Raw genomic sequence first — 12516 nt, forward strand, 5'->3', positions numbered from 1 at the left:
ATTTGCTTAAACATAATCGATTAGTTTTTTTTCAAATTCTGTGTCTCCTCTGAAGTTTTAATTTGTATTTTTCACTGGGCCATATTTCCTCTTTCTTAGTATGACTTGCAATTTTTTGCTGATTTATAGCATCTGATTATCTTGATGAGTTTACTCAAAGTCAGTTTTTTTCTCTTGTCTAGAGTTTTATTAATTGGCTTTGTGTTAAGGCTCTTCTTTGACATTTGCTTCAACTTATTCTAGACTTCCGGAATAGCCTATGTATAACTGATCAGATTTTTCCAGCTCTTCTTCATCTGATTCTTATCCTGGATATGTGGTACAATTTTTAAGATTGCATTATTTATGCAATCGTTTCACACCCAGGAGAAAGCTTCCTTTCCTTTGTTCCTTCTCTGGAAATCTTGATGTTTTCTGTTTTTGTTTTGCCTCTACAGTTGTTTTTTTGTTTTGCTTTGTTTTAAACACTCCTTTCATTGCCTCTAGCTGCTTTTGCCTGCAGGGCAAACTCTGGGAGGAGGATCACCCCAGGGAGAACTTTCCCAAGTAAGGATCTCCCAGCCCAAACAGGGTTAGGGACCCATGGAGGAGGCACAGACCATTTCCAAACAGCCCTGGGGAGTAGGTCAGGAGAGATGCCAGAAGCCTTTTTGACAACTCCCAAAGCTGCACTTTCCTGGCCTGCCAGCAGATGACACCGTTCAGCAAACAGTTCCCCCACCTCCCTAAATGGGTACTGTGTCTTTAAATCTCCACGGTCTACACATCTGTCAGGATAGGGGTTGAAACAGTGGCTGCAGTGTTCCCTGTCTGAGGAATGTTGAAATAGTAGCTCAGGGTCCAGACCTAGCAATCTGAATTCACCAATCAAAAACCATGATCAGTGCTCGGCCATGCCCCCTACACTTTTGCTATTCTTGGGAAAGAGGACTTCCACATCTCCATCTTTCTACAGCAGCCAGCCAGGGATCAACCTGGCAGCCAACCTCGAGAGTGGGAGATGGTCACCAGCAGCCACCTCAGAGCAAGCTGCTCACTATTCTTTATCAAATTTCTCTGCCTCTGACTTCTGCTCTTTCCTGGATGCTGTACAGTGTCCCCTGGCCCCTAGAGCCCCAGAACAGTTGTTTCAGATAGTTCCTGCCTGTCCACAGTTGTTTTTAAGGAGGAATGAGTCCTGGAGCTCCCTCCTCCATCATCTTCCCCAGAAGTTCTGCCTCCCTGCTTTCTTCCTGGCTGTAATTTGAAATTCCTTCTCAGATCCTGGAAGTTGACCCTGGGTCTGAGGCTAAAGGCAGCTTCAGTACTTCAAAGCCAGAAGGAAAATTTCATTCCAGTATGCCATAAAGAAATCTCACAACGTAATGTAATCATGGGGGTAACCATGTCCTCTTATCTACATGCCCCTCTCACATTCAAAGGCAGGCTATTGACAGGTCATATACACCAGGGGGGCAGGAATCTTAGAGCCTTCTTAGAATTCGCAAACCTTCAGCAATGTCCGTGAATTCTACTTCCAAATATATCCAAAGTTGGTCTCTTCTCTCCATTTCTACTGCCGCCATCCCAGTCCATGCCACTACCACTTATGCTAACAGGTTTTTGGTCCCCCTCCCTTCTACTTGTGCCTCTCCCTTCTACGTTCACCGGCATCAGGCAGTGTGGCCCTTTAAAAAACATAATTAATACCACTGAATTACACACTTGACAGTGATGAAAATGGGACATTTTTGAGTTGTATACATGCTACCACAATTAAGAAAAAAATTTTTTTTCAAATGTACATAAAATAATGGTATTAACCTGCTTTGAATCTTGATCAATGTCCCATTACATTCAGAACAAACTCCACACTTGTTTCCACAGCCTACAAGCCCCTACATTTTCTGCTCCTGCCAACCCCTCATATCCTTTATTCCCTGGGTACCAGCGATGATGCCACATAGCCTTTTTTTTTTTTAATTTCTCAAAAGAGCCAAGGTTGTTCCCTCCATATCTCTTGACAGTTGCTTTGGCTCTTTGCATCTCAGCTCACACATCACCTCTCCAGAATGGTCTCTCTCATGATGTGAAGGAACAGTCTTCCAGTACAATCACTCTGAATAGCAGCATCGTGTTTATTTTCCTTATAGCATGTATCACCATGGGAAAGTGTAATGCTTATGTTTACTTATATATTGCCTGCCTACTCCAAGTAGAATGTTAGCTCCATGAGACCAAGGACGTCTGTGTCCCTCTTTGGTATACTGCCAGTATTTAGTGCAGTACTGTGCTGCATACTAAGTAGGTGCTTTGTAGATATTATGGAATAAGAAGGACGAAACATTTGAGATATTATTTAAAATGACACAAACCGTTACATTAGTTTGTAATGTGAAGAACCACATATATACACTCTCAATTATTTGTCTGAACATAGGGTAAGAATATTATCCTTTTGATAATATTAAGAAATCCTCTTTGATGCTAGAAAAAAGGAATCAGAATCACTACAGAAACAAGTTTTTTACCACTTGCCCCATTGGTAGCCTGATACTTTTGTTGTGAACATCTAGCGATCCTCTCCTACATTGAATTAATATGCTGCAGAAATTAAATTTATTACTACTAGGAACCACAATAAAAGTCCTTATTCCAGAAATTCTGCCATTGGAGACTTAACAGCTTTGAATTAATTCTTCTGCCACCAACCAGGAATACACCAAGCCCTTCAAAAGCGATCGCTCTCTCACTGTTATTCAGAACATGTTAATGGAGATGAGGCAAGGGGGCTCTTGGTTGCTGGTTCCAGTGTGAGATCACAATCACTAGGGTCCTGAGCCAAGCTGGCACAGGGGGAAGGAACATTGTGAATTAACCTTGGCTATGCTGGTTGAGAGCTCCACCTGAAGTGATTTCCCAGGCTCCAAATAACCCCAGCATCCTCCAGGTCTTTCAGGGCACAGTCCTTAAGACCCTGATGGAAAACAGTATACACTGCTGACATTTTCTGTGGTCAGCTTGCTAAACCACTATATACAGCTTAAGAAATTTAAGAGCCTCTAGCTAAAGGGCTAAAACATAACAAATGCTTAGGAACTGTTTGTATGCTTGATTTGTTTAACAGTGTTTTTGGTCTTTAGTTTTGATTGGATTGTTTTACTGAAACATGAAGGGCATTTAGAAGGCAAGAAAGTGAATAGGACACATTTGCAACAATATGCCCTAAAGCAACATCTTAATGTCAGAAGTAAATTATAACAACTTATATTTCTGATGACATACATTATAATTCAAAGCAAGGGGAACTACATCAAGGTTGCTCTCAGTATGATATAAGAAGGGCTTTCTTGTATCTTTTGCAACCAGATGAAGACCTTTACTGATGAAAATGGCATAAACAAAAGGTAAAAGAAGAAAATGCGTATCTCCTGTAATGCATGAAACATCTTTTTTCTGAAGCCTCCCAATGTATTTGCATCTGTTCCACTGAAACTATTTTTTATTTCCAAAGAGCACGGGATGAGTTCTTTCCAATGTTGTATGTTACATATGTGACTTTGTAGGATATCTGGAGGAAGTATATCTAGATAGAGTGTGACCTGATACAGTTCCGATATAAGTATTCAATTGATAATAGCACAAGCAATGATGACAATTATAGAATAATGCTTGTGACTAATTATTAAAACTGTTAGGAGACTAAATAGTTTAGATATATTTGTCTACACAGTCTTTAGATGTTAAAAATTAATTTTTTTTTTAAAAGCCCTCCTTCATGTTTTTCCTGGTCTTTTTTTTTAAAATTTTGAATAAAAATATTTGTCTCTATATATTCAAATTCTTTTAATATAAAACTGGAGGCTCAAATTAGCTCTCAGTATATTAACAAACTAGTTAGATAATATCAGATAAATTTGTGAAACTTTACTTCACTTACTACTACAAAAACATAAACATGAGATGAGGCCACATGAATAGAGGAGAAATACGGAGGTGCCAGGGGACTATTGTCCAATGAGACAGTAGATGATGTATTCATTGATTTTAGAGTATATGAAATATAAAAATCGTATCTGTGGCAGATGGAAGAACCCAGTGTGGTTCTACATCAATCAAAATGAATTAGATAACTGCCAAAACTCCTTTATAGTCTGTGCTTTATTTTTCTGTGTGTTTGTGTGTGTGTGCGTGTGTCCCTGATGCAGCTGAATTCAGCCTGGGCCTCTGGCACACGTAAGCAGACGAGGGGTGCTTGATGAAGGACTTTGACCAGGAGAGATTTAGCCATTCTTAAGCAGTCTTGGTCACAGGAACTGAAGACAATGACGAGAAAGCCTAAGGAAACCCCCACCTTCTCCTTTTAATACGGTTGTACTAACCCATCTGTAACATGGATGTGCCAGCTCCCTCTGCCAGCCTTCCCAAGACCCCACTAAGAATCCTGGAATGTCAGAGCTGAAAGACATCTGGAGAACACCTAGGATATCAGAAGCAGCCATGGGGGTACATCCTTAGGACTCCCCTCAAGAAAGTACTAACCAATGATATTCCTATGCTCAGATATTATGGATATTTAGATCATTTGTATTATGCCTATGTGCTGTTCGTATCATTAGTTCCTTAGGAAACCCAGAAGAGAAAAGAAATAAACTCTCTTGCTTATTTTCTTGTTGACCTAAAGACAGCTGTAGAGGAGCCTGACCTCAATTAGCTAGGAGAGGGAAAGTCCCCTGACATCTAGGATGATAGGCGCTTGAATGTAAACAGACTCCAAACCCTGCCTGGAAATCAAGTGGCAATAACACAATTGATGGAAAGAAAATGTGTTGCTTGGGGCATCTGACCCAACAAAGTTTCAGGGTGGAACATCTTCCAGTGCTTTGAAATGGTATTAACGTCAGACAGTGGAGTGTGGCGTCAGGAAGCTGGGGTTCTAGCAGGGAATTTACTAAGATCTCTCCTCCCTTTGCATATACACTTATGAGATAGGAAGGGCAGGTATTATTAAGCCATTTTTTTTTTTCAGATTAGGAAACTGAAGCCCAAACTGAATGACTCAAGGTAATAAAGTATCTGTGAAAACCCACTTTCCTATTATTTGTACAGCTCTAGAAAATACATGTGTCTCTGAACTGGAGGCACTTGCAATGTGAGCAAGGCATAATGCTATAAATTTGTAAGGGACTATGAAAACCATGTGGGTCAATGTGTCCAAATGGTTTATTAGTCTGTGCTTAAACATGGGAGCTTGGGATGTTGGAATGTTGTTCCTTACACTGAGCACAGTTAGGCTTCATTTCTCTGCGGTTTGCACGTTATTCCACTCCTAAGCAGCCTGCTGCTGTGCCCAGGACCCAGGCCTTTCTGTCAAAGAGTCTGGGCATATTTCCAGTTCTTTCCTTGGAATCTTGGCTATAGGAAAGTACAGTTATCCTATAGTAAATATTGCCACATTGGGTTGTATAAGCAGTAAATGAGGTCATAGAATTGAAACTGCCTTATCAATTCTAAAATTCTAGATGATATTTATATTTGAAATTATTTGCAAAGCATATATGCTGATAGTCACCAAGAAAAAGTTTGTGCTGTTGGATATGCTAAGATTTCTAGCCTTATAATCCCCTGTAGATGAAGGGAGTAAAAGTGGTCTCTTGACCAATATTTATGATGTAATCTTTAAAACCCATGTGGAAATGATTGCATTCTAAATATGGAGTGATACCTCTTACGTGCATGTAACAATTCAGTTAAAAACAGTCTCTTATTCGAATTCAGTTTTTCTCTGTTCCTTAAAAGTAGATCCTGCCATCATCAAATCTGCTACCCCTAAATCAAAAGGGGGAAGATGGAATCTTAAAATCATTTCAAGTGAAACACTGAATCTCTCTACAGTCATTTGCTAAATCTAAACAGATTGGATTGTACCGAAAACATCTTGTAAAAGCATCGGATTGCACCGAAAACATCTTGTAAAAGCATCATTTGAAGACAGCAAATAAAATTTGCTTTTTCATAATAATTAATATAGCAGGTATCTTATTAGGTCTGCTTAGTCTAAAAAGTTTTCAAATAATCTTACAATTGTGTTTTTTGTTTTTTTGTTTTTTTGTCCAAGAGAGAAAGATAATACATTATGTTCATATAACACTTTACAAAGTATGAGGCAGTTTTATGTTATCTTATTTGATCTCCACACAGTTACTCTGCTGTGCTTCAGTGGACGATGTGTACCCACAGGCTCACCCCGGACTGCAGGGCAACGGAGCACGGGGCAGGACTGCAGCCCAGCACTTCTGATCTCAAATTCTAGGCGCTTTCATCTCACAACCATCGATGTCTCCCACACACCCTGTGCCGGCCATGGTTCCCGTGATTTTCCTCGTTCGGAAGATTGTTTGGAAAGTGTGTTCTTATTACACGGTTTGAATATACTGTCGGTCACTCATGCTCTCTCCAACTTCACTGGCTTTAATTGTAAAATGTCTGGTGCCACACAGGCTTTAAAAATATCATTAGCCCTAACCTTCAAAACCACTGAAAGAAAAGGAATTTTCTATGTTTCAAACATACATAAATTGAAGACAGTCAAGGATTCAGTACTGTTAGAGCTTTGTTGGCTACAGGTAAATCGAATTAGAAAATGACTAACTTGAAATTAATGAGTAATGTTTCTTTAATTGTTCTGGTTTCTGTTTATAAATGTTAAAATACAGTACATGACTATTTATTTTCTGCTTAGCTAGTAAGGATTTGGAACTTCTGCTTTCTTTCGACACTAATATAGGCTGACATACCCATGTTCATAGCCAATCATCTGAAAAGGTTATGATACTGTCATTTATCGAAAAGTCCTTTACTTCCTCTCCTGGGACTTATGATTCTTCCCCCTACCCCCTATGAAAAATAAAAATAAAAAAGCCAGTGAAGATTCAAGCATATTTTAGGTTTTGGGTATTCCTTTCCTATTTCTTATCATTGTTTTTTTTTAAAATAATCAAACATTTGCATTCTGGAAACTCCCTCTCTCTCTCTCTCTCTCTATTGTATACAACAAATTTCTGTTGGGAATGAATAAGCATTAAATTAAACACTGAATCTTCTAACCTGTCTTTACTTCTGTCTGGTCATGCCTGTCTGTTTCTATGTGGTGGGCGATGGCAAGAGAGGGTGAAGTTTTTGTGTGGATGCTGATTCATTTAGCCACGTTAGAGTCCACATGTAGATTTAATCAACTTTCTGAAAGACATCCCTCTGCGCACGGTTCCAACTGGATTTGTCCAAGTGCCTTTCTAACCAGTATAGATCAGTTCGATCGTAATCAAAGTTTCAAAGGTTATGTATGAGTAATGAAATATTGAGTTGTATGGGTTTGTGCTGATTGTGAGAAAAAATAAAACATGAACTCATTAGGAAATACTTGTAAGACAAGCAGGGTTTCCCACCCATTTTCTGACAACTTTGAAAAGAGCACAGGCTGTTTCTGTGTGGGCATCAAGTCACCAAGTCCAGATGGCTGATTTTCCTTGTTATTTTAAGTAACCTTTAGGGGTCCTTTCACATGAGGAAGTCTCAACTGATAGAGATACTTCATCAGGCATTTGCATTTTTGATAGGTTGATCAATTTTATTATCAAAATGAGATTAAGATCAGACTCAGAGGCAATGCTACAGGCAAGATTAGCGCCAAGTTTTAGAAATTACTATAATGTGTATTATTCTGAATTTTCACCATTAGACTTCATGGCACAAGCAGTTACAAAGCCAAAGTATAACTAATCATAACTTACCCCTCTACCAGCTTCATCATTTATAAATAATTCTCTTATACATTTCTTAGACAATACTCATAACAATCCCAGAAAACTAGTGGCACAAAGTTGAATGAGCAGTTTGATAGGAATATTACCTGAACTAACTAGTTGTGCTAACTAGTTGCTTCACTTAATTATGCATCTGATCTACCTTACTATTATAGATGAGATATTGGTATGTTTATTTATATAATTATTCTTATTCATTTAAATTAATATATATTATATAAACAAGAGGGTTTTTTTCCCCTGAAATCTCTATTCTTGATTTAACTCATATCATCTGATCATGTGGACAGACTCAGCATATAGTGACCAACTCATTACTCATATTGAAGTAGGAAATCAATATGAATGTAGGAAAATCCCAAATCTACTGTGACTGACAATTGGAAAACTCAGGCAAAAACTTTCAAACTTGGGAAAACAGGCTAAAGACTTGGGAAAATATACCGTTAGTATTGATTCAGTTTTATTTGCCCAATTATCCCAAACCATTGTTTCTTAGCATCTACCAGTTATCGCATTCTTATCTTTGCAATTAGAATGGCAATCTAGAAAAGATTACATTCAAAAACTGTCTTAGAAGATAAAAAGGTTTTTTCTCATAGATATCTACTTTCAGTTGACTAAGAGTGGACCTTTGTTATCCATTTCTTAAATTATTCTTGAGCGGCAAGCGCTATACACAAAATCAACCTCTTATATACACATTCTTTTCTACTTTGGTGAAAATGATCATGAATATGTATAAGTGGGTATGTGAGTATTTATGTGTTTTAGAATGGACCTAAGACAATTTTATGAAAGTAATGTATGCACATAATTTAAAAAGTCAAATTATACTGTTAGGCTTGTACTATGAATGAATGTGTTCCTCTCCCCAGCCTTGCTCTCCAGAAGCTGCGATTTCAAACTCTTTACCCATGTTTTCTGTTTTTGAAATACATGCTTTTAATGCATATTTTTCATTTCATAAATTTTATATATTTATTTGTGCAGATTTAAGGTAAAATTGATCTATAATAACCTGTACATATTTAAAGATTACAATATGATGATTTTTTACATTATACACAAACATACAAACACACATACAATGATCACCACAATCAAGATAATCAGCATTTCCACACACCCCCAAAATTTCCCCACACTTCTTTGAAATCCATCCTTCTCTCTATACTTCCCTCAGCAGAACTATTAGTCTGCTTTCAGTCACTACAGATTAGTTTTTTCCTTTCTAGAGTTTTATATGAATTGAATTATATATTACTACTTTATCAGTTTTTACATTCAGCATAATTATTTTGATATTCATCCATCTTAAGCATGTATCAACAGTTCATTCCTATTTACGACTGAATAGTATTTCATCGTAAGGATAAAACTATTTATCCATTCAACTATTGATGGATATTTGGCTATTAAAAATGAAGCCAGTATGAATATTCAATAGACATTTTTTTTTTATTTCTTACTTGGTAGCTAAGGATTTGGCTCTCTTAAACAATCCTTCCATTGTTTTCTTTTCCCAACAAATTTCAATTATATATCGCATTTTGGAGTTATGACAATAATCAGTATTTACATCATGTTTACAATGCAAATATTGGTCATTGCTGAGCCAAACAGTGGATGTGGTTAATTTTACTTTCTTATACAGCTTTTTGTTAATATTTACCTCACTATTTTCATTTTTTAAATTTTTATATAGACCTAAAATAATTATTTATCACCATCCAGCAGCCCTTTAATGCCATTTTGCAAATGGCAAAATGTATTGGCTAGTCTATCGTTTCTATCTCATCACTGAGAACTCCCCTGCTGGCTCCTGCTGGCTCCGGCAGTGACTCGCCTGCGCTCCCATCACACTTGTGCAGTAAATTCCCTTCACTTCCCCCTGGGTCAGACTGTTTCCCACGCCTCCTTTCACCTTATTTTGGTAAGACACATCCTCTAGTATATTCCTGAGAAAAGTGTGTGGGGAGAGGGGTAGATAGTTTTATTCTTCATATGTCTGAAAATTGTTTCTTTTGTCCAGTTTGACTGGGGAGAGACTTACTGGTTGAAAACTGGTTTTACTCAATGATGTAAAATTATTGTTTCTTTTTTTCTAACTTCGTGTTGCCATTGAAATGATCAATACCCGTGTGTATTCTTTATTTTGTGTGTGACCAAGTTTTTCCATTTAGAATATTTTGAGCATCTTTATTCTTTATTTCTCATGTTTCAGAATTTTGCAATGATGTACCTTGTTACATTCATTTTTCTAAGCATCCCTTTACTCAGCACGTGTCCTTTGTTTCTATAACAGTGTCTGGTGTTATTTCTTTAGTTATGCCTCCTGCTCCACCTCCCCCAAAAAACTATGCTTTTTCTTTTTTCTCTCTTTCTTGGAACTTTTATAATTAGCATATTAGATAAATATTGACCCTCTAGTTCTCTTATGTTTGATTTCCTATGACAATCCAATTATGTATCTCCTACTTTCAGGAAGAAACCTCTAATATTGTATCTTAACCTTTCTTTTTTATTAATTTCCAGCATAATTTTAATTTCCAAAATTATTTTATTATGCTTTTATTTCTTGTTTATGGAATCTTATTTTTATTTCATGAATACATATCTTCATTTATTTCTTTGAGAATATCAAATATATATAGAAGCTTATATTTAAAATTTTCTTGGGCTGTATGAAATTGCTATTTGATTTTGTTTGACCAATAAAAATGGCAGTTTCTCGTGGTTCAACTTAATATATCCTCCTATAAATATATTTTTTTTTTTTCCCCATTTGCTGCATTTTCTCTGTTTTCTCTCGGTTTCTTCTCTGTGTTTATTGACTTTGAGCTTCACTTTGATTTTGGAGGCTCTCCTGTCTGGTGGTTCCAGATTGAACTTCCATGTTAAAGAATGAAGCTCCTACAAGGTAAGTATACACTCTATGTGCTTGGGAGTGACTTGTAGATGGGTGAGCTTCACTGCAGGGTGTTGATAAGGGAGTGCAGCTAATTCATTGGTGAAGCCCTAAATGTTAGTCTCAGTTAACATATTCTCTGGCACTACTCAGTTTTCCAGAGAAGGGTCTTTGAGTCTTTGTCTTCAGTGTATAGCTCTGGCTCCTGAGCCTCTGCGAAGGCCCTTGGGATCTTACCGTTCTGTATATGTGTTTATTCAACTCCACTATTGTAAATCCATCTCTACTCTCTTATCCTCTACTGTGTCAAAGATCCCCAAATCCAGAGCCTGGTTTGGTCAGTTTTCTCAACAATTTCTTCATATGGTTGTAGCTGGATCTGATAAAGGTGAGAAACCTCTGTGACTCTGGGTCTTCTGATTTGTGGATTTCTTGCACACAAAGCTGTTTTCGCACATGTCCAATGTACCTTTGTGGGAGAAATACAGAGAGACATGGCCACTTGGTTTCTCCCTCTGTATCCTTACCTTGTGATCACCTTGGTAAAGCTTGCTTATTGATTTGTTGGTACCAATGGGAAGGCAATCTTGAACAAGTCTGAGTTGTCACCTTCACCAATCTTTAAAGCCAGCCTAACCATTTTTGGCCTGATTCGATCACCCCTTTTTTCAGCTTTTACTCCAGTCACCAAAATTTTAGGCAGCCAACACCTTCAATTCCTAAGCCCTCCTGTCATTTTCTTAGGGCCTGTGGCTGGTACTTTGCCATTCCAAAATTAATTAGCATTTCTTTTTGATTAATTTTAATTAATTTAATTAATTTCTCCTTTCCTAGTTACTTTGCTTTCATGAGTATATAGTTTTTTTTATTTCTTTACCTTTATTTTGGTGGGATTTGAAAAGGAAGCAGATATAAATGCATGTGTTCTCTCTTCCATCTCTATCCCGTGGCCTTACATCTTAGACTTGAAAAAATATATTCTTATTGAAGTATTATTTACATTCCATAAAATTCAACCATTTTATGTGTACAGTGTGGTAACATTTTTAGACTTTTGAGGTTTGAAATGCATCTATTCAATAGTTGAACATAGAATCATCTAATTACATATTTCTTTTCCTACTTTAAAGACCACATAGGTAAATTCGTGCAATTCTCCTAGTGAGAGTGGACAGAAGAGTTTTATGCCCATAAAATTTAGAGGAAAATAATTGTAGACTTTTTATCATGAATCTGGATGAAAAGAAATAGATATATTTAACAATATTAGTCAATAGCAGAACTATAGTTTATAGATAAGCAATCATGCCACAAATGGAAGAATATCCTGTACTGTACTACTCAATAACTCTTAATTGGTTCCTACCATTTTTTTTCCAAAAAAGAAAAATATGGGAAAAGAAATCTACTTTCCTGAAACAAGAGAAGAGGAAAATCAGCAACATTTGGATTTGACCAAGTGATTCCTGCCCAAAGTGGCACAAATGACTGTATAAAAACATCAAAAAGGCTGAATATTTTTAGCAGATACTATTTTAATGGCTGCTGATAAAGCATGACAGGCACTTTGAGACCATCTGTTATGTTTCTCATAAGTAGCCCAGTGTGCTTTCTGGAAATTTCTGAACATTTATGTTTTAATATTATTTTTAATTTTAAGGTATGCATAAATGCAAATACCTTCTATTTATTTTCAATAATAAAGCCTTTAGTAATGATCTCCTAGACCTCACGCGTTGAATAACTCGATGTCATTCATTGTAACCATGTGCCAGATTTAAACCTCCTATCTTCATTCAAACT

General features: G+C 36.9%; 1 protein-coding gene and 1 long non-coding RNA gene across 4 annotated transcripts in view; one reads left to right on the top strand and one right to left on the bottom strand.

The window, feature by feature from the left end:
- Positions 1–6860, top strand: part of HNMT (histamine N-methyltransferase) — a 243679-nt gene extending 236819 nt beyond the window's left edge. The window contains exon 7 of one of the 2 annotated variants that reach the window (XM_037848723.1): positions 6181–6860. In XM_037848723.1, coding sequence (XP_037704651.1) covers positions 6181–6626 — 446 coding nt within the window. In that variant the 3' untranslated portion in view covers positions 6627–6860. The remainder of the gene's footprint in view (positions 1–6180) is intronic. The other variant, XM_037848726.1, reaches the window with a different exon arrangement.
- Positions 1–12516, bottom strand: part of LOC119543888 — a 498690-nt gene that overhangs the window by 93630 nt on the left and 392544 nt on the right. The gene's annotated exons all lie outside the window — the stretch shown is intronic.

This window comes from Choloepus didactylus, chromosome 9, assembly GCF_015220235.1.
Source record: "Choloepus didactylus isolate mChoDid1 chromosome 9, mChoDid1.pri, whole genome shotgun sequence".
NCBI classification, from domain to species: domain Eukaryota; kingdom Metazoa; phylum Chordata; class Mammalia; order Pilosa; family Megalonychidae; genus Choloepus; species Choloepus didactylus.